Genomic DNA, 25699 nt, shown 5'->3' on the forward strand with positions numbered 1-25699 from the left:
CACACACACACACACACACACACACACACACACACACACACACACACACACATAAATACACACACACATACATACACACTGCGCGCACGCATTACTACAATACACACTCACAAATACATTCATTTGTTTTGTGTAGTTGTCATGTTTGTCTTCTAACTTCTTGAAATTTTTCCTCTCTACCTGGCTGACGACGCCATGAGTTTAAGTGTAGTTGATTATATGTAAGCTAGGTCCTAAGATGAGTTAATTGATCATAAGTAGGTTAGATTTGAGATGAGCTAATTGTTATCATAGGTAGGCTAAGGCATAAGAGTTAATTTACTGTAGGTAGGTAGGTGACTTCTATTCTTTATAATTCTCACTTACTGATTTTTGTGTGTTTTTGTTTTTGTTTCACGTCGCTATTACACACACCAAACATTACACGCAGCAAACATTAAGCACAGCAAACATTACACACACCAAACATTACACACACACACACACACACACCAAACATTACATTTCATTACACACACACCAAACATTGCAATACATGACACACAGTCAGAGTACATTACACTCAATATTATTTTACAATTGGTAATTAATAAGATTTTAAATGATATTTTTCTTAACACCACGACATGCCGGAAATGATGTTGGTTCAAGAGTGATACTTTGCCGTTCGGAAGATGATGGTGCTGTGTGCCGAGTCAGTCAGATGTACGTCTCAAACGTTGGAATTGTTGGATTTTTTTTCTCCTTTGCGATATTAATTTAAAAATTATTATTTTTTATTTGCGTTATTAAAATAATAATTATTTTTATAGCAGGTGTAACATTCTGGTTGGGAGCAAGTCGAGAGGTTTCATCTTCAACCGTATGGCTTCAGACTGTGGTCGGTGCGTCACTCAGACGGAGGCTGGAGCAATGGAGATTGCATGGCAGTGGGGAAGATTCTGAAGTTGAGTTCACCCACTCATGCATACACATATTGTTATATAGTGTTATATAGAGTTATATAGAGTTTATCGGTTATATAGAGTCATGTAGTGTTATATAGAGTTATATAGTGTTATATAGAGTTGCGCGGTTATATAGATTTATATAGTGTTATATAGAGTTGCGCGGTTAAATAGAGTTATATAGAGTTGCGCGGTTATATAGAGTTATATAGTGTTATATAGAGTTGCGCGGTTAAATAGAGTTATATAGTGTTATATAGAGTTGCGCGGTTATGTACAGTTATATAGAGTTTATCGGTTATATAGAGTTGCGCGGTTATATAGAGTTATATAGTGTTATATAGAGTTGCGCGGTTATATAGATTTATATATTGTTATATAGAGTTGCGCGGTTATATAGTGTTATATAGAGTTGCGCGGTTAAATAGAGTTATATAGTGTTATATAGAGTTGCGCGGTTGTGAAGTGTTATATAGAGTTTATCGGTTATATAGAGTCATATAGTGTTATATAGAGTTATATAGTGTTATATAGAGTTGCGCGGTTATATAGAGTTATATAGAGTCATATAGTGTTATATAGAGTTATATAGTGTTATATAGAGTTGCGCGGTTATATAGAGTTGCGCGGTTATATAGTGTTATATAGAGTTGCGCGGTTATATAATATAAGTTATATAATGCTGACTCTATATATATTTTGTTTGTGTACTGAATGTTGGTTGGTTGCAAATGAATCAGATGTCAATTTTTTATTAATCGAATGTTGATTATCATATTGAGTTTTTATTTTTTATTCATTCATTTATTCAATCATTCATTCATTCAGGGTGGCATACGAAAGCTTGTAGAGCTGTTGATTTTGGAAGTTCAGAAATGGCCTTGATGTAAGCAATAAAACGTTTACTTTTACTCTCGCGCTATAGTTGTTCCTCCAGTGGCAATGAACGCAAGCCTGGCTGAGATGTGCAGCAGTGCATCCGGCGTCGGCTCTGCTTGAGGTGTTGAGGGGTTATATACGAACGCTACTGATACGTCAAAAACGAAGCAGCGGTGCAGGCAGGACGAACTCGCCGCTGACGGTGGCTGACATGTTTCATTATTCTCCTTCTTCTTCTTCTTCTTCTTCTTCTTCTTCTTCTTCTTTTTCTTCTTCTTCTTTTTCTTCTTCTCCTTCTTCTTCTTCTTCTTCTTCTTCTTTTTATTATTATTATTGTTTTTATTATATCTCTTTCTTATTATATTGATGATGATGATAATTTATCGGAGTCATATTTTATTTTTTATTCTTCTTATTATTATTCTGATGATGATGATAATGAATCAGAATCCTACTTTATTTTTTATTTTTCTTATTCTCCTTCTTCTTTTCTTCTTCTTTTTCTTCTTCTTCTTCTGATGATGATTAAAATGGTTAGCAATGCTCACTAAAATTGCTATGAAAACCAGAGTCTGAGTCAGCTTTTGTTTATTTTACTTTGTTTCTAATGTGACAAACTCGTCGCTGATGGTTGCATACCTGCCTAGAAAACGCACTCTTTTCGGCGCTTCCTAACACACGATGTTGGGTGTTATACATGACCGAATGGGCATGCTTGCAGAACATTTTGGCTGCAGCTCAGATAGGGTCGGTGCAATGAACTGCAGTAACGACGATTTTCCGGGTAAGGTTTAGTTTCGTTTGTTTTTCGTTTAATCATTCATTCGTTCATATTTTCACTCAATCTTTTTAATCGTTCTTCCATCTGTTTATTGTTTCATTCATTCATTCATTCATTCATTCATTCATTCATTCATTCATTCATTCATTCATTCATTCATTCATTCATTCATTCATTCATTCATTCATTCGTTCGTTCGTTCGTTCATCCGTTTAAACAATCAATCGTTCGTTTATATCGATGATATTAGTCTGGATATTAAAATCATTTTTTAGCCAAAACTTTAGTTGTTATTTAAACAGGAAAAGATAATGATTTCATGCAGGACAGAGTACGCATTCGTGAGCATGAATGTTTCCATCTCCCATCCATCGGTCTGCCTCTCTTGTTCTGCATAACAACGATCTTCACCTATTTTGAAAAAGTGCCGGCATGAGTTTGAGAACCTGCTCCATAAAGTTTCCACTAGATGGATTGTCGGTTGGAAACAGCAGCCAAACAACTCAACTTCTTCTATTTTATATGTTGGTTTTTTATTTTCTATTAAATAATTTTATAAGGGTAATAATAGCTGTCATGTCGGTTATAATTAAAAAAATGAAGAACAAAACAAACAGAAACAAGCAAAAAAACTATAAAAATGTTCCAACTTGAATAAGGATACGATGTGAGACGAGCGAGAGAGGCAGCACTTACATCGTACGGCAATCATTCGGACGCACGCACGCACGCACACGCACACATTACATTATGTATTTATGACGACACATGACGTAGCTGTAGTTATTATAGTGTATGTAGGATAAACTTTCATACGAGTTTTTCAGTTACTACTTGGTTCGATTAAGTATTTTATTTTACAAAAATTTTTTTTTATTTGGTTTCAGCTTTCATTTGGTTTTTGCTTTACTTTAAGGTTTATAATTCCTAATTCAAAATAATTCACAATTCCTAATCATAATTCAACTTTTAATTCAGGCAGTATGCACGCCGGCTACCCCTGACGACACCACACCGGACATGGTCAAGTCAGACCAACAGCTAATATGCTAATAAAATAATTAACTTCAGTATTAAAATCCTATCTCAGTCACGTGATAAAAGCGTTCTCTGTATAATGATATATGGTACAATTGTTCTGATCTTACAATTATGCTTATAATGTTATTAATAATTAAGCAGTTAACATTGTTATTCAATTATTATTAATTGACTTTGTTCATACTCTAGTAAGAGTAGTTTTCATTAGATTGGTTAATTAGCTAGCAGACGATATGAAACTCAAAGGTTAATAATGCTATTTCATTTTGATTAAAGATTAATAAACGATAAAGATGACGTGTCAGTTGTTACTGGAACCTTACTACGAACATTCTCACGCTTTTATTGAAATAAAATAGCCAGCAACGACTGTAGTAATGTCAACAATTAAAAATTTTTAAATACAATTTTAAGTACTTACTTAGCTTGTGTCAATCAGTAGCATCCTTTCTATCCATCTATCTATATATTTATCTATCTGTCTGTCTGTCTGTCTGTCTCTCTGTCTTTCTCCCGCGAGCTCTCTCCATCAACATTGTACCTTGTATCTTTTTCAATGTTGTATCATGCATCTCTTTTTCTTCCTCAATATTATATCCTGTATCTTTCTCTATCTCTCATTTATATTGGATCATTTCTCTCCCTCTCTCTCTCACTCTATTTTACCTTGTATCTCCCTTCGCTATCTCTTTATACTGTCTCTTTTTCTTTAGCTTTCTCTCTCTCTCTCTCTCTCTCTCTCTCTCTCTCTCTCGTACCTTTTCTTCTGGTTTCCCTTTCTCTCTTCCCCCTCTCTCCTCTACATTTACGTTGTATATCCATGTATCTATCTATCCATCCATTGTGCTTTAAAATGTTGATGACTCACGTTGAAACAATTGCTGTTAGCGTTCGAATTTGTTGGCGGTATTTTACTCTGCACAAATCGACCAGCTCCCTCAAAATAAGATCGTCACAAAACATTACCCCTCTCCTCTTAATGAAGAGTCATTAAACAACGTAATTGTTCTATGCATTTTTTTATGGATATCAAAATAACGAATGACAAGTTTACATGCTATTTGTTCGGTTGAAAACTTTAATATTCATTTATGCGCATATATATACGAAAGAAAATTTATTGTTTTGTTTATTTAAAAAAGGGACGTCACACTTGAAGCACTTGAAGCGTGACATCTTTTATGGACGGCCCCTAATTTGAATAAAGTGGAAATATTACATTAACTCAAGTCTAAATGTTATTATTTTTTATTATTTTTTATTATATTTTTATATTTTTTATACGATAGAAATTATTTGCAACTTTGATTGAAATAAATCAGCAATTAAATCAATCTCTGAATTCTGAATTTAAACTCGAACCAGCCAAAACCGGTCTAAACCGACTGTATCAAAATAATTTGCTTCATTCAGAAGTTGTCACATCACTTTCTTGCTTTGGTTTTACATTTAATCGTAATAATATTATTATAATCTGAGCAATAATTTGTTGACAATTTACCAATTAATTAAGTAAAAAATGAATTCTTTGAATTTCAATCTTAATTTCGGTTATTTGGAAGGATTGTTGCGAGGTTTCAAAGCAGGAATCCTCAAGCAGTCTGATTATCTCAACTTGATCCAGTGTGAGACATTGGAAGGTGGATATTACTTTTTTTAAATTTATTTTTAATTTATTTCACTTTATTTATTTCAATTTTAAATTATATTCATTTTTTTTATTTATGAAATAAAATATTCTGTTAAACGTTGTTTTAATTTAAAAATTTAAAAACATGATTTCATTACATATTTTATTTTTGTATTTTTTTTTATTTAAAAATAATTAAATTTAAATTGAAATTATATTTCATTTATTCATATCACATGAGCCAAAAATTTAAAACCCAACTGAGTATTCCCATTTTTTATATTACGTCATTCAAATAATGATAATCTTATTTATTATTGTCAGATTTGAAGTTGCATTTACAAAGCACTGACTATGGAAACTTCCTGGCAAACGAAGCCAGCCCGATACAGGTTGGCACCATTGATGACAAGTTGAAGGAAAAGCTGGTTGTGGAGTTTCAACACATAAGAAATCATTCTCTCCCCCCACTGTCCAACTTTCTTGACTATATAACGTTGGAAATTTGAAAATTTTAATGAATTTTTATTATGATAATGTTTAAAAATTTTGTTTGTTTGTTTTTTTTTACGGTATAATTAAATAATTTTTCTATTAAATAATATAAAAATAAAACTTTTGACATTAGCTACAGTTACATGATTGACAACATTGTGCTGCTAATCACTGGCACACTACACCAGAGATCCATCTCTGAACTTATCCCAAAGTGTCATCCACTTGGAAGTTTTGAACAGATGGAAGCCATCCACATTGCTTCCAATGCTGCTGAACTCTACAATGCTGTTCTGGTCGATACACCTCTTGGTATGTAAGACGTCAGACATCTTTTTTTTTGTTTGCTTTTTTAACCTTAATAAATTTTTTAATTTTTTGCTAGATATCTGGTTTTCATTGATTTTAAGTTGAATATTGAAAATTTCATCTAGCTCCATATTTTATTGACTGCATTTCTGAACAAGATTTGGATGAAATGAACATAGAGATAATAAGAAACACTCTCTACAAGGCTGGTATCTACAACCTTTATTGTCATCATCCTCATCATCTCTGTCACCATCAATCGTTTCTAACACCATCAACGTGATTATTTTCTCATTATTTTAAATGATCTGAGGTTTTCTGAAAATTATCTTAAGTGCACACATTGTACATGCATGCAGCTCATAATTAGCATCTGCTGTGCAGTTACATTTGAGAATTGCTTCTACTAACAGTTTCATTAAAATAAATTTTTTTTATATTTTTTCAAAGGCTTATTTGGAAGATTTCTACAAATTCTGTCAAACACTTGGTGATTCAACTGCAGAGATGATGTCCACAGCTCTTGAGGTTGTCATCAGAAATGCAAATAATTCAAGTTATAAATAAATGGAATATATTTCTGCATTATTTTTAGGATCATATTTGTATGAACATGTCCTCAAGTGACGTGACATGTGCATCGTTCAAACATTCGTTTTATACTGAGTGTAATATTGTTGCAAGATAAATAAATATCCAGTGTATTTTCCTTTAAAGGGAATATAGAAATAAAGCATAAATGTGATTTATTCATTTTGTGCATTAATTTTAAGATTGCTTTTTTGTAAATTTAAACTGTTTATTACATGACGTTTACAGAATGATGTTTACAAAACAATATTTGCAAGATAATGATTTCAAATAATATTCAGTTTGAAGCAGACAGGAGAGCCTTCATAATCACGATCAACTCGTTTGGGACTGAACTTTCAAAGGATGAGAGGGCCAAGTTGTACCCTCGCATGGGCAAGTTGTACCCTGATGGGCTGGCCGCCCTGGCACGAGCTGAAGATTATGATCAAGTTAAATCTGTTGCTGAGTTCTATGCCGTTAGTTCTGCTGTTCTGCTTTTATTTTTCATTTAGTGTTCAGTTCAGGTTTTTAAACTGTTTTCTCTGTATATCTAGTACCTAAGTATCTGTAATAGTTATGGGAAGATGTTTACGGTGTCTTTTTGTGGATCTGCTTTTAATACATTGCCTTGTCTAATATAATGTTTGAGACCGTTTTTATCCCCTGTTAAGTTACTTGTTTTAATCACATTCGTTTGTAGATTGTGTAATTTTAAATTAGTCTGTTGAAAACTTGCAAACTGACCTTTCAGGAGTACAAGCAGATTTTTGACGAAACGCAGGGAGATAAGACACTGGAGGATAAGTTCTTTGAGCATGAGGCTCGTTGACATTTTTATGTTCATTACTTTGTATTCTATTTTTTTTTAAATTATGTTAATGATTTGCTAGTTGTATCATATTTCAAGTTTATGCAATGGTTTCCATATAAATTATTAACTTTTGCAGGTTAAGTTGATGAAAAATGCTTTCATGAATCAGTTTCATTTTGGCATCTTCTACGCATTCGTTAAACTGAAGGAGCAGGAGAACAGGAACATCGTGTGGATAGCTGAGTGTGTGTCACAGCGTCACAGGACAAAGATTGACAGCTACATTCCGATATTCTGATCACATCCAACACAGAGAATGATTTGTCGATTTATATCATAATAGTTTATTTAATCAAGGATTACACCAATATATTGCATTTTTTGTTTTTAGCATGGTAACATTCTATTGCCGAATTTTCTTTTAAACTAGCAAAATACTTTTCAGATGTTGTACAATCGTTATAATTTTGAACATATTTATTGATGTCTACTGTACTACATGTGTTGTGTAAATACAATTCCTTCGTCAGTCAGTAATAGTACTGTTTCTTAATATTTAAAAAATTTTTAACATTCCTATTGCGATACGGCACTAAGTAGCATGAGTTTTTTGAGTTTTGAAACTTGAAACGTCTGCCTGATCTAATTAATCACTATGCAGATAGGGACCTGCCACGTTGGTTGAAAAGTCAGATTCGAAGAACATCGCAGTTGTTAGGAACCTGTCATGATTTTATATCAATTTGAATGCTCGCTAGAACAGCTAGAAAAATCTAGAGCAATGAAGTTTTAAAGTAGAATTGTTATTATTTGCTCGGTGATTTTCAAATTTTTCGTGATCGACTTTACTTACTATTATTAATACATATTCAAATGCGTTAATGAAACGTTTGATAAAATGGTTGTCATTAAAAACAACGTTATTCGTACATTTTCAATTCTCAAGATTCAAATTTTATTTAACATACAATTTGAGTCCTTGAAAGATAAGCTCCTCAGTTTGTCTTTTAACTTCTAACAGTTAATAACGAAAATAAATGATCAATCTCATATACATGCAATCAGTCAATGATGATAATATATCAATTATAATTAGTTCGGATGTGTGATTTCAAATCAGCCTGTTCACTCAATCTTTCAGATTAAAAAATTTGATTCAGATTAGCTTAAGTAAATTAATATCGTGCATGATAAGTAAGAAGAATACAAAGTGTTCAAAAGCAATAACAAGAGGAGAGCATTAAATTAGAGGTATTCACGAAAACTTTAAGAACAGATGTAGAACAGTCAGTAACACTTTTAGTTAACGTGATGCATGGAACTTCTGCCTTATGGATGGATTTTATACAAATCGCACTTTGCTCCTCGGACAAACTCTGCGCCCGAATGTATAAGAAATACGATTTAATAAATTTATTCACCCATGTTTTTATGTAACTACAAATTTTAATGAGAAAACATTTAATTATTCACTTGTGAAACTTTTTCTGCAGTAAAAATATCCAGAGTAATTATTGTCGGTATAATCGATAATCCAGAAAGCAGGTTTGAACCCGGGCATGACGTGAATGTTATCGCGTTCTCTCCTCCCTACGACAGCATCAGACCAGAATGAATCATCGTAATCCACTTCGTACCAGCCATCGTATGAGTTGTTGGTACATTTCCAGGAAGAGTTGGTCAGGATGTAATTATCTGAAGATTTGGCTATCAAGCCACCTATTCAAAAATGTGTTTATATTTCTGACTTTCATTTTTATAATGTCAAAAGACTAACTAAATCAAATTCCAAGGATTGTTTGAGAAATATTAAACAATAAACATTTGTTAGCTTAGTTCTCTGTTTACTCTCTGATTTATTAAATCGTCATTTTTTCTATTTGCTGGTTATTTGTTAAAACGATTTTACTGAGTTTTAATAATTCTTTTTTGAACACAGAACTTTATGGTCTAGCGACTGTTATAGTCTCATAAGAACAGAAGAGTAACATAATAAGCCAAATTTGTTTGAAAGCTCACGAAAAAATGGCACTTGATAAATGTGACAAAGCATTTAATTAATAAGATTTAAGAATACATTTGTATTTTGTAAAAATTAAGCAAAAAGAATTATGAACAATCATTAAATATAACCTATAGTCCAAAGATACCGTTATATCACTATAACCATACTACATTTTACGTCGTAATATTTTTTCTGTTTCTGTGTACATCATTGAAAAGATTTGAAAAAAATCAACCTGGTCCTCCTAGCGCATTAAATGACTTGATGGCAAGAACATAAATGGCGCCGGTCAGTTCGTACATATCTAGCAGCCTCCAGTCCTTTGCGTTTGGAAAGTTTAGAGCTACAGGTACAGAGTTTCCATTAATGTAAAACTCAGTCAGTTCATCGTCCACTGTTATCAATAACGTTAGTTTCATTACAGGTGCTTCTGTTGCAGGAAATATTTTAATGTTTAAACATTATTCGACCTTGACAATTCATTAGATATAAGTAATTTTCACCTATTTCAGAATAATATTGACAATTCGGTATGGCAGCAAACGTCTCCACTGTCCGGTTGAATAGTTGACAGTTATTGGATGCAATGAAGAAGTTGTAAGCCGCACAGCTGGTTGATTGTGAACATTTCATAGAACAAAACATGAAGGCCTCCACAGATGAGAACATGGGAAAGCTCGAACTTTCAAAAGATGAACCACACGCGCAGAAATGTTTGCCATCTCTTTTAAAAGTAGTAAAACATTTGGCATACGCGTTGAAAATCATGAAACTGAAGCAAAGGAGAGCATGGATGTAAATCCGATGAAACATTATTTTGAAAATGAATTAACTTCTGAATGTTTGTTCGACGTTTTAAAAATAAAAAATTAATTTATACGCTTAAATTTCAGTTGAATCATTCCTAAGTTGTAATGAAGAATTGTCGTTAAGTTAAGGCACGAACATTTCTTTCTATATTATTCAAGCAAAAGTTTTAACTCTACATAGATTATTTTTAAAGCTGGTGCATTCTCTTCGTAACAATGGAAGAAGCTTTGTGCTCGCAAATTTGCATTTACAAACTTGCTCTGTTATCTGTGTGGTTGCGAAGTTATTTTAAATATTTTAACAGTTATTTGCACATATTTCAACATTTTTAAAATTTTTCATTACGATCACACAGACACAAACACTACCTATCCTATCGTGAGTTCCTTCATGAAATATTTTCAATGAAACTTATATTGCCGGTTGTTCAAACTTAAAAAATGTATCATTAAGTAAAATAATTTATTTTAATTACTATTTGTTATGTTTCTTTGGAAAAATTTCTCTAGTTGAAATTTTCATCAGTATTTTGTTAGACCGCAAAGATAATTACAAAGTGGTGATTAATAGCGTGTTCCTCGCACTGAAAATCAGTAAAAGTTCAATTTGTAATTAATTTAAACAGTACAATTAATGCTTCCATATACAATTTTAAAGCTAGGTAAACACACACAAGTTCACTTTTTCAAAAAGCTTTATGATTTCAGTTTATCATTGCAATACTTGCCATAATTTTGAGCTTCTGCACTAATCGCTCACATTTGAACGGTACTGCCACCGGGAATGATATGATATTCTGCAAGGATGGAACTCTGGACCAGCAGCAATCTGCTTTCTGATTTTTATCGAAGGCCTCAAAAAATTTTTACGTATAAAAAAATCAGATGCTTTTTTATTTATTCGCTATGATCTTTTGAATTAATCCTTTTCATGAATGAATGAATGAATGAATTAGCGAATGAATGAACAAATGAATGAATGAATGAACGAACGAACGAACGAAGGCCTCACAAAATTTTTATGTATGAACAAAATCAGATGATTTTTTCATTTATTTGCTATGATCTTTTGATTCATGAATGAACGAATGAATGAACGAATGAACGAATGAATGAATGAATGAATGAACGAATGAACGAACGAATGAATGAATGAATGAATGAATGAATGAATAAATGAATGAATGAATGAATGAATGAATGAATGAATGAATGAATGAATGAATGAATGAATGAATGAATGAATGAATGAATGAATGAATGAATGAATGAATGAATGAATGAATGAATGAATGAATGAATGAATGAATGAATGAATGAATGAATGAATGAATGAATGAATGAATGAATGAATGAATGAATGAATGAATGAATGAATGAATGAATGAATGAATGAATAAATGAATGAATAAATGAATGAATAAATGAATGAATAAATGAATAAAAGAATGAACAAACAACGAACAAATGAACAAATGAACGAACGAACGAACAAATGAATGAATAGACCAGATACGAACGAATGAATAAACAAATAAACTATTGAACAAACAACAAATGAATTAATGAACGGACAAATAGAGCAGTTAATAAAAGAAAAAATTTTTAAAATCATAAACCATAAATCACCATTTATTCAACACTAACCCATTCATGTTGAAGTTATTTCTTCAATATTTTCACATTAAATTAGATCATAACGAATTAAAATATGATGAAAGTAATTGTTTCCATTAAATGTCGGTGCAAAGTAAACTCGACAATGGTTTATAAGACATTGTCCTGTAAGGTTGATCCAACCAATGAATTTTTTTGTAATTTTACCGCTGGCACAAAATCTTCAAAACAAAATAAATAATCAAAAAAATGTTTTTTTTTACATCACCAATTATTCCTTTTGTTTAAATGGATAACCGGTATTATCATTGTCATCATAATCATCATCACTGTCATCAAACCATCATCACCTTCATCATCACTATTGTTATTATTATTATCATTATTATTATTGTCATTTTCTTCATCATTTCATTTCATTAAAAACTAAACTGGCAAATTGAAATTTTGATTAACCAGTAGTTTGTCAAACTCAAACAACAACAAAACATATCGAAACCGAATTACCTATAAAGTTTTTACGACAGTAAAAAGTTGCCAGGCAGTTTGAACAGTCTGATGGATCAGTGATCCAGAGGGCAGGTTTGAAGATGGGCATGGCATGGACAAGATCTCTCTCTCTTTTGCCCACGAAGGCAGCAGGCCAGAAGGAATCGTCGTAATCCAGTTTGTACCAACCAGGGTACAATTCGTTCGTACATTTCCATGAAGCGTTCGTCAGGACGTGGTTATCCGCTGTTTTGGCTATCAAACCACCTATTAATTTATTATCCAATAATGAAGTTGGTTTTAAAAATAAAACCAATATACTGGGATTTTTTATTTCATATATATTTTGTTATGGTAAAAATTTTTACAAGTATGAATGAATTTAATTTTATTTATCCTTTGAATGAATTACAACGCCATTTTGTTTATAAGTACCAGCAAACAGTTGGTTGGACACTGAAGTTAATCAATCAACCAGTGAGAAGATGAAGATGAACAGCCCACAGCATCCATGCACATTAAAAATAAAATTAGAAAGCCAGTTATTTCAACCTGATCCTCCAGCATTGAACGACTTGACGGCAAGAACATAAATGTCTCCACTCAGTTCGTACGTGTCTGTCATTATCCAATTATTGGCGCTTGGAAAGTTCGACGCTACTGGCACAGCTTTTCCATTGACGTAAAATTCAACCAGTTCGTTGTCCACTGTTATCAGCAAAGATTGATTCATAAGCAATCCTGCTCCTGAAATAATGTTATAATGCCAATTGTGCTTCTTTAGAAACATTTAATTTTAATTATTAATTTAAATTTAATTTAACCTGATTTATAATAATATTGACAATCAGACATCACAGAAAACGATTTCAACGGTTGATTGAAAATTTGGCACAAATTGGAGTTACACCGAAAGTTGTAAGCCAGGCAGCTGGAAGTTTGCAAACATTCCATAGAGCACGTGATGAGGGCTTCTCTGGATGAAGACTTTGGAAATTCGGTGCTGTTGAAAGATGGATCCATCGCACACAAACGTTTGCCATCTACAACCAACTCTGTAAAACAGCCTGCATTTGTGCTGCACCTGGAGACGCACTGAAAAATCTGTATTGAAAGGAGCAACTTGCTGAACATTTTTTGATAGTTCATCGCAATTTCAAGCGATTAATTTAAAGCTTTACGAGTCGTTTTAATTTTGAACGTCGTTGAACAGGTTGACACGCAGCCATGTAGCTAGTTATAAGATTTTTGTTGTAAACTTATCGTGAACCATTGCTTATGTTTAATTTCAAGTTCTTTGTTTCAACATCGGTAAATGTTTTCATTAAGTTTGTCATTAAATATTCTGTAATCATCGATTTCCCATTATTTACCAAATGTTGTTTTAAAGAGCAGCATTAGATGCGCATTGTTCATAATTTGCAAACGACAATTTAATATTTTTGATGACTTAGAGCGTGAAACTTCATTAAAAATTGTAAATGTTGGTGTTCCATGCATCAGTTTTGTTTAGTAGCGTGAACATTTTCATTTAGTCGTTTTAAATTATGTTCTATTATATTACGTTTTTAAATTATGTTCTATTATATTACGTAGATTAGTCTATGAGTTACTATAGTAACAAATTAGATGGATTGAACTCGAATTGTTCCAATGCTATCAATTGCATGTATTGATTAACAATGTAGGTAGACAATGGCTGGGAACGTCGTTTGTCTTTCATTTAATATTCACATTATTGTCTATTAAAGCAATATTATACGAACATCACATTAACATGCTGGCATTAATAATGTTTTAAAATTCATCAACATTAGTTAATAGCCACAAATACATCAATGTTCATTCAAAATTTACAGTTTTATTATCATATGATCATCATCATCATCATTAGTAGTAGTTGTTGTTGTAACATACACACACGCCCCAAACACACACGCACACAAGCGCACACACAGACACACACAGTTGCATGCGGTAGGCCGAGATCTTCTTGGAATCGAATCCAGTCATCACAACTGCTGCTTTGCGTCCCAAACGTTATACCACAATTCGTGTGAGTGAATTTAAAAAGAGCAATCAAATTTACAGATATCAATAAATAAAAAACTTAAACAAAGATATTAAATAAGTATAAAAATAACTAACAAACAAATTGTTACTAAGCATGTTAAATACAAACATACAAAATTTGATAGTATTTCTGTATGTTCATTCATTTTTAATTGCAATAAAAACCTGGTGCATAACATTCCAAAAATTGTATGAAAAAGAAAGAAAACAATTTGACGAAAGCCTGGTGCTGTTGTTTCAATAAACTTCAATCGAAGAGTTTTATGTGCAATTTCTTGAAGGGAGGAAATCAGCAAATTTGTGTAACTTCATTTTCAGATTTAAAAAACAAAATTAAAAAAATTTCTTTTTAAAATTAATTTTATTTGAAAAAAATCACAACAAAATACCAGTAAATTTTTTACGACAGTAAAAATTTGCATGACAATCGCGACAATCAGAAGAATCGATAATCCAGAGAGCAGGTTTGAACCCGGGCATGACGTGAATGTTATCACGCTCTCTCCTCCCTACGACAGCATCAGACCAGAATGAATCATCGTAATCCACTTCGTACCAGCCATCCTATGAGTTGTTGGTACATTTCCAGGTAGAGTTGGTCAGGATGTAATTATCTGAAGATTTGGCTATTAAACCACTTGTGTTTGTGTATATTACCATCATGCATGTTCAATAGACCAATGATCTTTTTGTTAAAATTTTCATTCAATATCTAAAGATTTGTTTATTATTTTAATCATTTAAATTATAAAAAAATTTTCAAGATAAAACAATTCCGGATTATGATCCCTTAATCACGGATTATGATAAACTTTTATCCTTAATTACAATACACTCGATATGGATAATGTTAGCCTGCATCACTTTCTGTTCCTGTAATATTTTCTTTTTGGTTTCAATACACTATGGGGTAAATATTTTGAAATAAACGTTCAAAGAATCAACCGACCTGTTCCTCCGGAGTTCAACGATTTGATGGCCAGAACGTGGATATATCCCTGAATGTTGTACGTGTCAGCTTTCGACCAATCATCCGCGTTTGGAAAGTACAATCTGGTGGGCACTGAAACTCCATTCACGTAAAACTCAATCAACTCGTTGTCCACTGTTATGTTCAGTGTCTTGTTATATGACAACCGGGATTCGTGGACTTCTGAAATTAAGTTTCGTTTTATTTATATCTTTGAAAAATTTCACGATAAATTTTGAAATTACCTGCGTTCAAATAATGCTTACAATTTGATATCATGGATAAAGATTTCGTAGTTTGGTTGAATAGTTGACAAAAGTTACTGCTGTCCCAAAAGTTGAAAGCCATGCAGTTGCCTAATTGTGAACATCTCATCGAGCATAACAGCAGTGCTTGCCTGTACGATGCCACCGCAGAAATCATCGTGCTCTTGAAAGGTTCCGCACACGTGCAATATGACCTACTTTCCATTTCAAACACTTCAAAACATTTCGCCCGCACGCCTGCATCTGGCATCATTGAGAAAATGAGCGCTACAAAATAAAAACTACTCAACATTGCAGAAATTTGAAACAGGACTGGTTCTTTTAGGAGCGGCGCCAGTTTATAAGCCATTGTGATGGTACAAATTTTAACTGTACTAATAAAAATTTCATACTAGGACCGTACTTGCTACCGAGACGTCATTTGAATAATTAAAAAGAAGGTTCACCTCCACAATGCAAATGCGTCATTTAGATTTTATGTAGAAAATGTAGTTTCTCGTATTTGATTTTGTACCTACGGATTAATTTTGTAGTCACAGAAATAACTGGAGGCTCAAAGTTATTTATACATTTTTATAAAGAAGCGGGAAGCTTGGAAATCAAAAGCAATACTGGGTTCATGTTCAATTGGTCAGGTTCCACTGTTGTAGAGACAAATAACAAATTAAAATGAATTCATTAAACATTTTTTTCTATAAATAATAAATTCAATTTATAATTCTGATAACGTTCCAACTGAATATCACTACAACATTCTAAAAAACTTAACAGAAACTAATTTTTGCCCAGCAGAATTACACTGGGAGATGAATAATAAATGAATTCCTTTCAATTCCCACAAAGCATGAACTACAAACAAAGCAAATTGTTTCGCATGAACAGTTGCAACAGACAAAAAATCACAATAAATAAAAAATAAACAATTTTTTTTACCGAAAAATGTTAATGGACAGTTACGTATGTATCAGCAAATAATTAAGCGGGAGGTACCATGTATGTGCAATCATTTAGTATTCATTTGTTCGTTCGTTCGTTCGTTCCATCATTCATTCATTCGTTCGTTTGTTCATTTATCCATTCATTTATTCATTCATTCGTCCATTCATTCTTTCAACCATTTATTTTTTTAAATTTCGCCTGCGTACAAAATATGGACGTCAGTATGAATGTATGCAAGCAATGTAAAGACGGGCACGTGTTGAGTAGAGTCCTTCCTCACCAAATGCTTGACTGACACTTACTTATTCATCACTTGTGTTTCAAAAAATATTTTTTAATGAAAATCAATTAAAACCAGCAAATATTTAACCATGATAGCCAGCCACTTTAATTATGCGCTGGCTTAATTTTACCATTCATAAAAACTGTAATTAAAATTGAATTAAAATTGCGCTGGGTTAACTTTAACTTTAATTTCTATGTTTACGACCTAGAAAACATTCTAGATCGTAAACACAAAAGTGTAAAATTATAAGTTGTAAAATTATATTTCTTTGGTTTATCTCTCTATATAACCAGCACGTGCCATGTACAAATCATTGTCGTTTGTTGCTGATTTCGCGTTTCAATTAATTATACACTTATTCATACGTAACTGCTAGACAAGAAGAAGCTCTGGTTTTTATCTATATTAAAGTAAAATAAAATGGATTACCAACATTACAGATGCACCACTTTAGGACAAACATTTCAGGATACTTTGGATGAACTCGTTCAAGCTGAAAAAATAACTCCAGAGATGGCTTCGAAAGCTTTATTACGGTTTGATAAAACCATCAATGAGATGTTGGCAACGAAATTCGACAGAAAAATTACATTCAAAGCCGATCTGACCACATACAGGTATGTTGATGATGTCTGGACCATGGTGTTGGAAAATGCAGTGTTTGAAGACAGAAACGACACTTTTAAAGTTGACATCGCTAAATTAGTGGCTTGCGAAGCCCCAACTTTAAAGAAGAAAAAGAAGTAATTCAGGGTGATTCAATCTGGGCTTGCATCATTATACAATGTGCTTGAATGTGCATTGCTGTACTGTACATAGATCTTCTAATTATAACTTTATGTGAATACATGTTTATCCATAATTTTTGTGATATGGAATTTTTACATGTTACATATACGTTCCACTGATATCAAATTATGCTTCCAGTTTTTAAACATAATTTATTACGATTTTCACAATTTTATGATTTTGTTTGTTACTTCGCGTTAGAAGTTTATAATTATATTTTATTAGCATTAATTCAACGTCCGATGTTTCACTAAAATCTTTTATTTTAAACATTTTTTTAATAAATGACAATATTATTGAAAATTATTATTGATTATATTGTCCAAAATATGCTGATTCAAATGAATAACATCAATTGATGGGGTAAATATTTTTATTTAATTTTTTCTTATGTATGAATAAACATATTTTGTGATACTGTCAAAACCCATATATTATTTATTATAAATTCATTAATTATTGTATTAATATACGAGTAACATTTCTTGCATTTGTAAAATTAATTTTGAAGTTTTTAATATATTCGATTGGTGCATTTTTTAAACATACCAACAACGTTTAAAATGGAAGATCATATTTCGTTATCACTTCGTCAGGTAGTTTCTTGGAACGCAAGATATGCGCAGTGATTCACTGGTCTGTTTTTGATTGTCCGGTTTATTTTTTAAACACTTTTATCGGCAACGCTGTTTCCATTTCGATTTTTGTCAATGATATAAAATATTTCATTACAGATAAACAAAACAAAAAGTATTTTTTTTCAGCATGTGTTTTTTTTTCGTGTGAACTAACATCCAACTTTAAAGTCATTCTATAATGGGTTCAATTAATGGGTTTTAATCTTTTACAGTGTTAAAACAAAATTTATTGAACAGTACTGTCTGATCGCAAATCTTCAAATTAAATCTCCATAATAATCCTCAATAATAAATGAAAACGCAACAAACAAACGAAGTGATTCGTGAGAACTATGTATGGAAAAATTGCGATGTAACTGCTACAGGTATTCTGCTTGACTGGGGATCTGTAAATTTGAAAGAAATATTCGATGCAATAGTTTTGTTGTTGCTGACATGAATGCCGTTACTTAGAACATCCTTTTTTACCATCTCGGAACAAAGAGCCGTCATGGATTATAATGACAGACGCATCAAGCTTGGAAAGAGCGTACCTGATGCATTAGTGACAGATATGTTGGTGAACAATGGGGAGCACTTACGTAAAAACATGCACATTCTACCTACCAACACATAATGAACATCATTAACTTGAAATGAAAAATAATGCAAACTGCCAACATCTATTCAGGTGAACCAATCTTAATAATAATATCTCATACATATAATAAGTTTAATTTATGTAGAAGGTACATAAGCAGCAAATGAATCAGCTTATATGATGAAAAGTAATGCCGGTTCATATTTTTTGAAAGCATTCAAATCCAAAAATCTAAAATTCGTTTCAACTAATTTTCTGCAATATACAAAAAACAAACATCTGCAACTGGTTTGAGCACAAATGTTGTTCGAGGTTTAACATCGCAGCTCAAAATAAGAGTATGGCGTCGATAGCTTTGAGTTATTATTTTCAAAGGTGGTCATTCAAATACGTCCTTATTATGATTAGGTTGGTTTATTTCTCTTATCTCTTTTGCTTGGGTCACATCGGTAGTTGTATGAGTGCAAAGTGTTTTACAAAGTTTGAAAAAAGTGATAAAAGTTATTGCGCCTGTGATTCATCGATGGAATACTCAAGTTTGTTCATGTTCTCATCTGTGGAGGCGCTCATGTTGTGTTCAATGAGATGTTCGCAAACAAGCAGTTGTGTGGCTTACAACTTCTTCACTGCTTCCAAACAGTGCCAGCTATTCAACCAAACTTTAAAAATATATTCTTCAGTTTCCGGTTGCCAATATTATTTTAACAAAGGTAAAAGCTTTCATTAAATTAGTCTAATAAATTTAGATTTATTTCCATTTTACTTCAGAAAATCACGACGCAACATTTCTGCAGAGCAACATTTTTTCGATAACGGTGGACAATGAGCTGTCAGAAGTATACATCAATGGCGATTCTGTACCAATTGCGTTGTACTTTCCAAATGCGAAGAATTGGATGAAGACTGACGCATATAACATAACTGGATACTTGTATGCGCTCGCCATCAAGTCCTACAATGCGGGCGGAGCAGGTTGTTCCATTGGCTGATCATTTCAAAATTGGTCTGGTAAATATTTTCGCTACCTAGATGTTATAACAGTTTTGAGTCACAAATTCTTAAGTTGAACAATTTAAAAGTAGGTTTTTAAAAGGTTATCGATAATTGATAAACATTATCGATAATCTTTTTAAAATAAGAAAAAATAACGTTAGGCTGTTGAACGATGCGTATATTTCGTTGAATTGTTCCGAGGTTACACACATTTTTTATTGCAATTTTTTTAAAAGAATGCATAGGCACACTCTTTCATACAGATGCTGTTAAATGTGGTTTCTTGTTTGTATCACGCTGCTAGTAAATTATGAAATAGCAGACAACAACACAACACAACACAATGACTTCATTTAGAAACACACGTCGTGAAATCACGACAGGTGGCATGATAGCCAAGACATCGGATAATTACATGCAGACAAACACTTCGTGGAAATGCACCAACATGTACTATGATGGCTGGTACAAAATGGATTACGACGATTCATTCTGGCCTCACGCTATTGCTGGCATTTGTGAAAGTGACAAAAATCCATCCAGGTCTGTGCTGGGACCTGCTAAGTGGATCGTCGATCCGACGGACTGTTCAAATTGTTTGGCCTATTTTTATTGCCGTAAAGATATCATAAGTAAGAATTTGTATATTCCATTGTTTGTATGATTTGTTGGTAATGTGCTGGGTTAAATAGACCATTTAATTGAGTGTTCCATAATATTTTTTCGAAAACGAATAAAATTAAATATTGAATAAAATTGGAATTTAAAATTTTCTTTATTTAAGAAGTAAAAACTGACGACTTATTTATAGCAGCTTCTTACAATGTTGTTTATATTTTTATAAAGAGTTTATTCCTGAAATGAATTGCTCATCTCCTTCAATGCTTGGAATAGATTAGATGGAGGATTAAAAATATTTACGAGATTTTATTAGTTTATGGTTGCGTGAAAATTGAACTAGGCCTATATACTTATCTTAATAATAGCTTTATTATACATATATGCATAAATCTCTGTAAGCATTTAAAATCATGTGACTGAACATTCAAATATGTATGGTAAACATTTGAACACCAGCTGCGTTTTAATAAATTCAACTGTTACAACATTTTTTAAATCTTTATTAATCCTTGAATAGTTTTCAATTAATTTTATTTATCTCGTTTAATTTGATTATAAAAAATTTTAAGATTTAAATACGCGTGTGTTTTGAGGATCAAAAATTTATATGCTAGACTTAATTACATAAATTTTGATGTCTCCTTGTTTCCAGGCGAACGATAAACGTTTTAGCTTTCTAAATTAAAAATGATATATAAAAACTTTATTTGAAAAAGTTAATTTTTTGCAAGCAAGAAATCATTGTTTCAAGTTTTTTTATGAAGCAGATCTGTCAAACGCAGAACTACTTACATGTCATTCGATAATTATAATTAAACTTTCGTTCCACAAAGACTGTATGTACGTTCACTCCACACCATACACGTACATGCACAAACACATTGTGTATGCCTCATATTATTATTATTATTAGATTATTTATATATAAAGCGCCCTTTATTGTTCTCAAAAGCGCCTACAATGTAAAAAGTTGTTTAATTCGGCAACGGCAAAGTTTGATTAATTTTTTACTTCCATCAAATTCATATCATGAAAAGTTTGTCTGAAAAGATGGTTCTTAAGCTTTCTTCGAAATTCAGTAATTGACAACCCACGATTTCGCAAGTCGACCGGCAAACTGTTCCAAATCTTCGGTCCCATAACAGCGAAATCTCTGCAACCAACAGCAAGCTGAGTTTGTCGAATTGTTAACAAATCTAAACCGTTTGACCGTAACTTCTGACACTGTAACGGTGCATTTCTTGGAACAATTCGATCCATTAAATATTTCGGCGCTAATCCATTAATGCTTTTATACACCAGTAGGGCAATTTTGAAGACAATTCTTTGTTGAACGGGCAACCAATGAAGATTGAAGAGGATAGGAGCAACATGATCAAAATATGAAACACCAGTTAACAACTTGGCAGCCCGATTTTGAATTAATTGTAACTGTGCAACATACTTTTTGGGTAAACCGTAGAATAAACTGTTGCAATAATCGATCCTCGAGTGAATGAACGAGTGAATTAAACATTGCAATGTATGCATATTTAGAGATCTTTTGATGAGTCACGATTTTCTCAATTGGTAAGTACATTCTTTCAACAACAACTTTATGTGCAATTGCATTGTCATGTTTGTATCAAAAATAAATCCAAGATTTCGTGCTGACGCACAAAATTCGATGACAGATTCCTTTATTCTGATAGTGTTGATACCCACTCTATTCACTTGTTGCCATGTACCCACAGGCAAAAACTGGGTCTTGCATTGGTTCAACTTTAATCTGTGCCCCATCATCCAAACATCAATGGCTGATAAACACGATACTAAATCATCGACCACATCACCAAACGACGAGGGAGAGGAGTTGGCTATTATTTGGATGTCGTCAGCAAATGCATGAAACCTGAAATTGTACGACTCAATTATTGTGTAGACATCTGCTGTATAAAGCAAAAAGAGAATGGGACCTAAGACGGAACCCTGTGGTACACCGTATGACAAAGCATCGACAGCTGCCAAATTTGTCATAGCCTGGAATGGTCTTTGAGTTTCTGACAGAAAGCATTCGGTACCATCCATACCATCGCGTGATACCATCCAGATCATCGCCGACAAGTTGGAAAAGAGACTTTAAAATTTGTAAAAGATAAATATTCTCCAATTTGTGTTAATTGCCCTTATTGAATCGTAGAAACTGGAACAATATGAACGCGTCGAAATGGTGCAATTTGTTGCAATACGCCGCTCAAAATCAATGAACATTTTAAATATTTAATTGCTTATTTGGCTAATCGGTTAATTTTTATAAATTACGAGACAATTGGATAGGTTTTCTGATTTTATGCACTATTTTTATATTGATTTTAAAATTTGCGTTCAGCTTCTAATAATTTTAAAGACGATGATTTTCTTTCGTTTATCTAGCACGTGTATAAAAATACTTCAATGTTTTGCTTTTTAAATTTTTAAATTTTTAAAAAATATTTTTTTATGGTGATTTGCTAATTTTTAAAAGAAGCTTAATTTCAAAATTTCTTTATTTTCGAAATAAACTCTAAAATAACTAAAATAAATATTTGAGCATTTAGTCGTCTGTACCGCATGTTGAATTTGTTTTGGAGGCATTCTGCGTGTAGCTTGGGAGAAAATATTTTTTTTCAGGATAACGTTAAAAAGCTTAATTAAATAATTAATTAGTTGAACTATTAAACTAAAAATATGAACGTTAAGTTTTATGCTTCTTTGTTCGTCAAATTGTGTTTGCAATATAATCTGTGTGTGCATGCAAAGTGTTTCAAGAAGTTTGAAATGAATAATAAATATTTTTGTGGGTGTGATTCGTTCTTTGAAAGGTCAAATTATTCCACACTGCCCCTAAAGAAAGCTTTCATGAAGTGTTCCATGAGATGTTCACAATCAACCAACTGTGTTGCTTACAACTTCCTTACTGATTCCAACCAGTGCCAACTGTTTGGTAAAATATCCATGAAGTATTCCTTGGTACCCAGTTGTCATTATTATTTTAAATCAGGCAAGATAAATTTATTATTTTTTAATTTTATAAACCAACTTTTCTCGACAAGTAAGCAAAATTAAATTGTAAATTTGAAATGGATTTGCAGAGACACTGTTTAACCAGTCTTTGCTGATAACTGTGGACTTTAAGTTGGCTGAATTCTTCGTCAACGGTAATTCAGTACCTGTTGAATCAAACTTTCCCAACGCAAATGAGTGGACACAAATTGATTCCTACCAACTGGTTGGACCCACCTACATTCTCGCCATTAAGTCGCACAACACCGCAGCAGTAGGTCAAAAATTAAATCTCCAAATCCATTCCCCACACACTCAACTTCTCTTACACATTTCAGCTAGCATAACTATTTAAAAACTGGATTTCATTTATGCAGAACCATCATTTTAATGTATGCATCGTTGCACCATTATATTATTTGCACTATTTTTCAAATTTTATGTCAAATTTATTTTGAGACACTTAAAAATTTGAAATTGCATTTTATAATAATAAATTATTTATCTTTTCACGCGAAAAAAACACAAAACTAATCAAACACATGAATGATCAATGAAAAATAAAAACAAATTAACAAGCGGATTGATAACCAGAACATCAGATAACTACATCCTGACAAACACTTCCTGGAAATGTACCAACAACTCCTACGCTGGCTGGTACGAAGTCGACTATGATGATTCCTTCTGGCCTGATGCTATTATTGGAAGTAAAGATTCTTATTCACCTGCTGTGAGTAGCATTATGAAACCTGCCCATTGGATCGTTGATTCAACAGACCATGGCGCTGAGTTTTACTGCCGGAAAAAGTTGATGTTCGTCTGCTTCGCAATTTTTTCCCTTTTTATTTGAAATTTATGTTTTTTCAATGAGTTAAAAGTATTATTCAACACAAATAAATCAATAAGAAGCAGTAGAAAGTTGAAAATTAAAAAAAAAATTTCGTTTTTTTTTCTGTTAACTTCTCATTTAAACTTGTGTGCTATACATTTTGCTCATTTACATGCAGATGCTCGCACAGGCATTGCAATCATTGCACATACGCTGAAACATTTTTGAGTTTGGGATCGACTGTATTTGAACCAGGTCGCCGCGGAACAAAGCACACTAATCATCCGAGATATCTCGCTACCAGAAATTTTTCATAAAAAGCGAATTAGTCCAAAATACTTAAAAAATTGTAACAATTAATTGAAAAGATAAACAAGTTTTTTAATTTAATAGAGAGTTGATCTGTAGCAACTCTACAAATGGAGGAAGTTGATTGGTTTGTTCAGTGCAACTTGCAACCACAAATTGCATTCATTCAAAATTTAGAATCAATTAATTTAATAACTATAATAAATTGTATAAACTTGTAACAATTCATTAAACTACTTAACCAATTTTCTTAATATTTTAATCCAAATTCAATTTGTATAAGTTTAACAATGGATGACTGTAATTATTACATGTATTCACTGTGACGGATCTAGACAAATTTGACGGGGTGGGGGCAAAATTTTTGAAAATGTTTAAATTTTGACGCGGGCAGCATTAGTGACAATGTGATCAAAACGGATTTTTTTCATGCTTATCACGTCAAAATTTGGTAAAAAAACGGTGGTTTTTCTGTTATAACATTGAGTTTTACTGACTTTTAATTCAAATACTGCTCACAACGGTGCAGGGCTTTCCATGACCACACCAGATCTGCCACTGTGTATCTATAATCTTTATATAAATCATATTCAACCAAATTTCATTCTATTTCACTGGATGCCCATGCTCCGCTTTTCTGGTCTTCTAATAAATTTTGATCACAATCCACAGATATTTTTTCTAATGTTCAGCTTATTTAAGTTTTTATTGATAATACTATAAAAGAAAGAAGGTAACGCAAATAATATCAATCCATGTATACAGTGATTTGCAATACTAAATGCTATGTGATAGCTATCACACAAGCATTTTGTGTGCTGTACAGATAGCATTGTTTTATTGGCATAATTATATGTGTATGTAGACTGTGTTAACAATTGAATTAGTATAAAAAGGCAAGCTTTGTGATGTCAATTGTTAAATTAACGAGAGAATGTATGCAAATGTGCTTACTTATTTCATTCTGGTTTGGGATTGTTGTCTTGCATGGAACTA

At 32.3% G+C, this 25699-nt stretch overlaps 7 protein-coding genes across 7 annotated transcripts; 3 read left to right on the plus strand and 4 right to left on the minus strand.

Annotated features, from left to right (window-relative positions):
• Window positions 1–1855: 1855 nt before the first annotated feature.
• On the minus strand, window positions 1856–2552 carry HELRODRAFT_160745 (hypothetical protein; the record flags this gene model as incomplete). Its single annotated transcript, XM_009017684.1, has 3 exons — window positions 1856–2143; window positions 2282–2341; window positions 2466–2552. 3 exons carry the CDS (start codon window positions 2550–2552, stop codon window positions 1856–1858), a joined length of 435 nt encoding a protein of 144 aa, XP_009015932.1.
• Window positions 2553–5090: 2538 nt separating this feature from the next.
• On the plus strand, window positions 5091–8394 carry HELRODRAFT_184940 (hypothetical protein). Its single transcript, XM_009017685.1, has 8 exons — window positions 5091–5288; window positions 5603–5774; window positions 5907–6085; window positions 6208–6287; window positions 6533–6610; window positions 6955–7131; window positions 7407–7475; window positions 7603–8394. The coding sequence occupies exons 1-8, from the start codon at window positions 5168–5170 to the stop codon at window positions 7762–7764; spliced, it is 1038 nt and encodes a 345-aa protein (XP_009015933.1). The 5' UTR covers window positions 5091–5167; the 3' UTR covers window positions 7765–8394.
• Window positions 8395–8931: 537 nt separating this feature from the next.
• On the minus strand, window positions 8932–10284 carry HELRODRAFT_160748 (hypothetical protein; the record flags this gene model as incomplete). Its single annotated transcript, XM_009017686.1, has 3 exons — window positions 8932–9185; window positions 9707–9901; window positions 9975–10284. 3 exons carry the CDS (start codon window positions 10282–10284, stop codon window positions 8932–8934), a joined length of 759 nt encoding a protein of 252 aa, XP_009015934.1.
• A 1763-nt stretch (window positions 10285–12047) lies between these two features.
• HELRODRAFT_160749 (hypothetical protein) lies at window positions 12048–13520 on the minus strand (the record flags this gene model as incomplete). Its single annotated transcript, XM_009017687.1, has 4 exons — window positions 12048–12118; window positions 12405–12653; window positions 12939–13133; window positions 13211–13520. The coding sequence occupies 4 exons, from the start codon at window positions 13518–13520 to the stop codon at window positions 12048–12050; spliced, it is 825 nt and encodes a 274-aa protein (XP_009015935.1).
• A 1789-nt stretch (window positions 13521–15309) lies between these two features.
• On the minus strand, window positions 15310–16044 carry HELRODRAFT_160750 (hypothetical protein; the record flags this gene model as incomplete). Its single annotated transcript, XM_009017688.1, has 3 exons — window positions 15310–15344; window positions 15409–15612; window positions 15675–16044. 3 exons carry the CDS (start codon window positions 16042–16044, stop codon window positions 15310–15312), a joined length of 609 nt encoding a protein of 202 aa, XP_009015936.1.
• Window positions 16045–17340: 1296 nt separating this feature from the next.
• Window positions 17341–17667, plus strand: HELRODRAFT_64912 (hypothetical protein; the record flags this gene model as incomplete). Its single annotated transcript, XM_009017689.1, has 1 exon — window positions 17341–17667. One exon carries the CDS (start codon window positions 17341–17343, stop codon window positions 17665–17667), a length of 327 nt encoding a protein of 108 aa, XP_009015937.1.
• A 1170-nt stretch (window positions 17668–18837) lies between these two features.
• Window positions 18838–24415, plus strand: HELRODRAFT_160752 (hypothetical protein; the record flags this gene model as incomplete). Its single annotated transcript, XM_009017690.1, has 7 exons — window positions 18838–18902; window positions 19336–19637; window positions 19696–19899; window positions 20304–20463; window positions 23382–23536; window positions 23652–23840; window positions 24165–24415. 7 exons carry the CDS (start codon window positions 18838–18840, stop codon window positions 24413–24415), a joined length of 1326 nt encoding a protein of 441 aa, XP_009015938.1.
• Between the last annotated feature and the right edge of the window lie 1284 nt (window positions 24416–25699).

This window comes from Helobdella robusta (assembly GCF_000326865.2).
Source record: "Helobdella robusta unplaced genomic scaffold HELROscaffold_2, whole genome shotgun sequence".
In the NCBI taxonomy this organism is placed as follows: Eukaryota; Metazoa; Annelida; class Clitellata; order Rhynchobdellida; family Glossiphoniidae; genus Helobdella; species Helobdella robusta.

Bases quoted from the DNA above. Each gene is read 5' to 3' on its own strand.
- HELRODRAFT_184940 (XM_009017685.1), top strand. From the start codon at position 5,168: ATGAATTCTTTGAATTTCAATCTTAATTTCGGTTATTTGGAAGGATTG. The intron at 5,775-5,906 runs GTTGGAAATTTG...TTTTGACATTAG, and splicing joins AACTTTCTTGACTATATAAC to CTACAGTTACATGATTGACA. The intron at 7,132-7,406 runs GTTAGTTCTGCT...CTGACCTTTCAG, and splicing joins CTGTTGCTGAGTTCTATGCC to GAGTACAAGCAGATTTTTGA.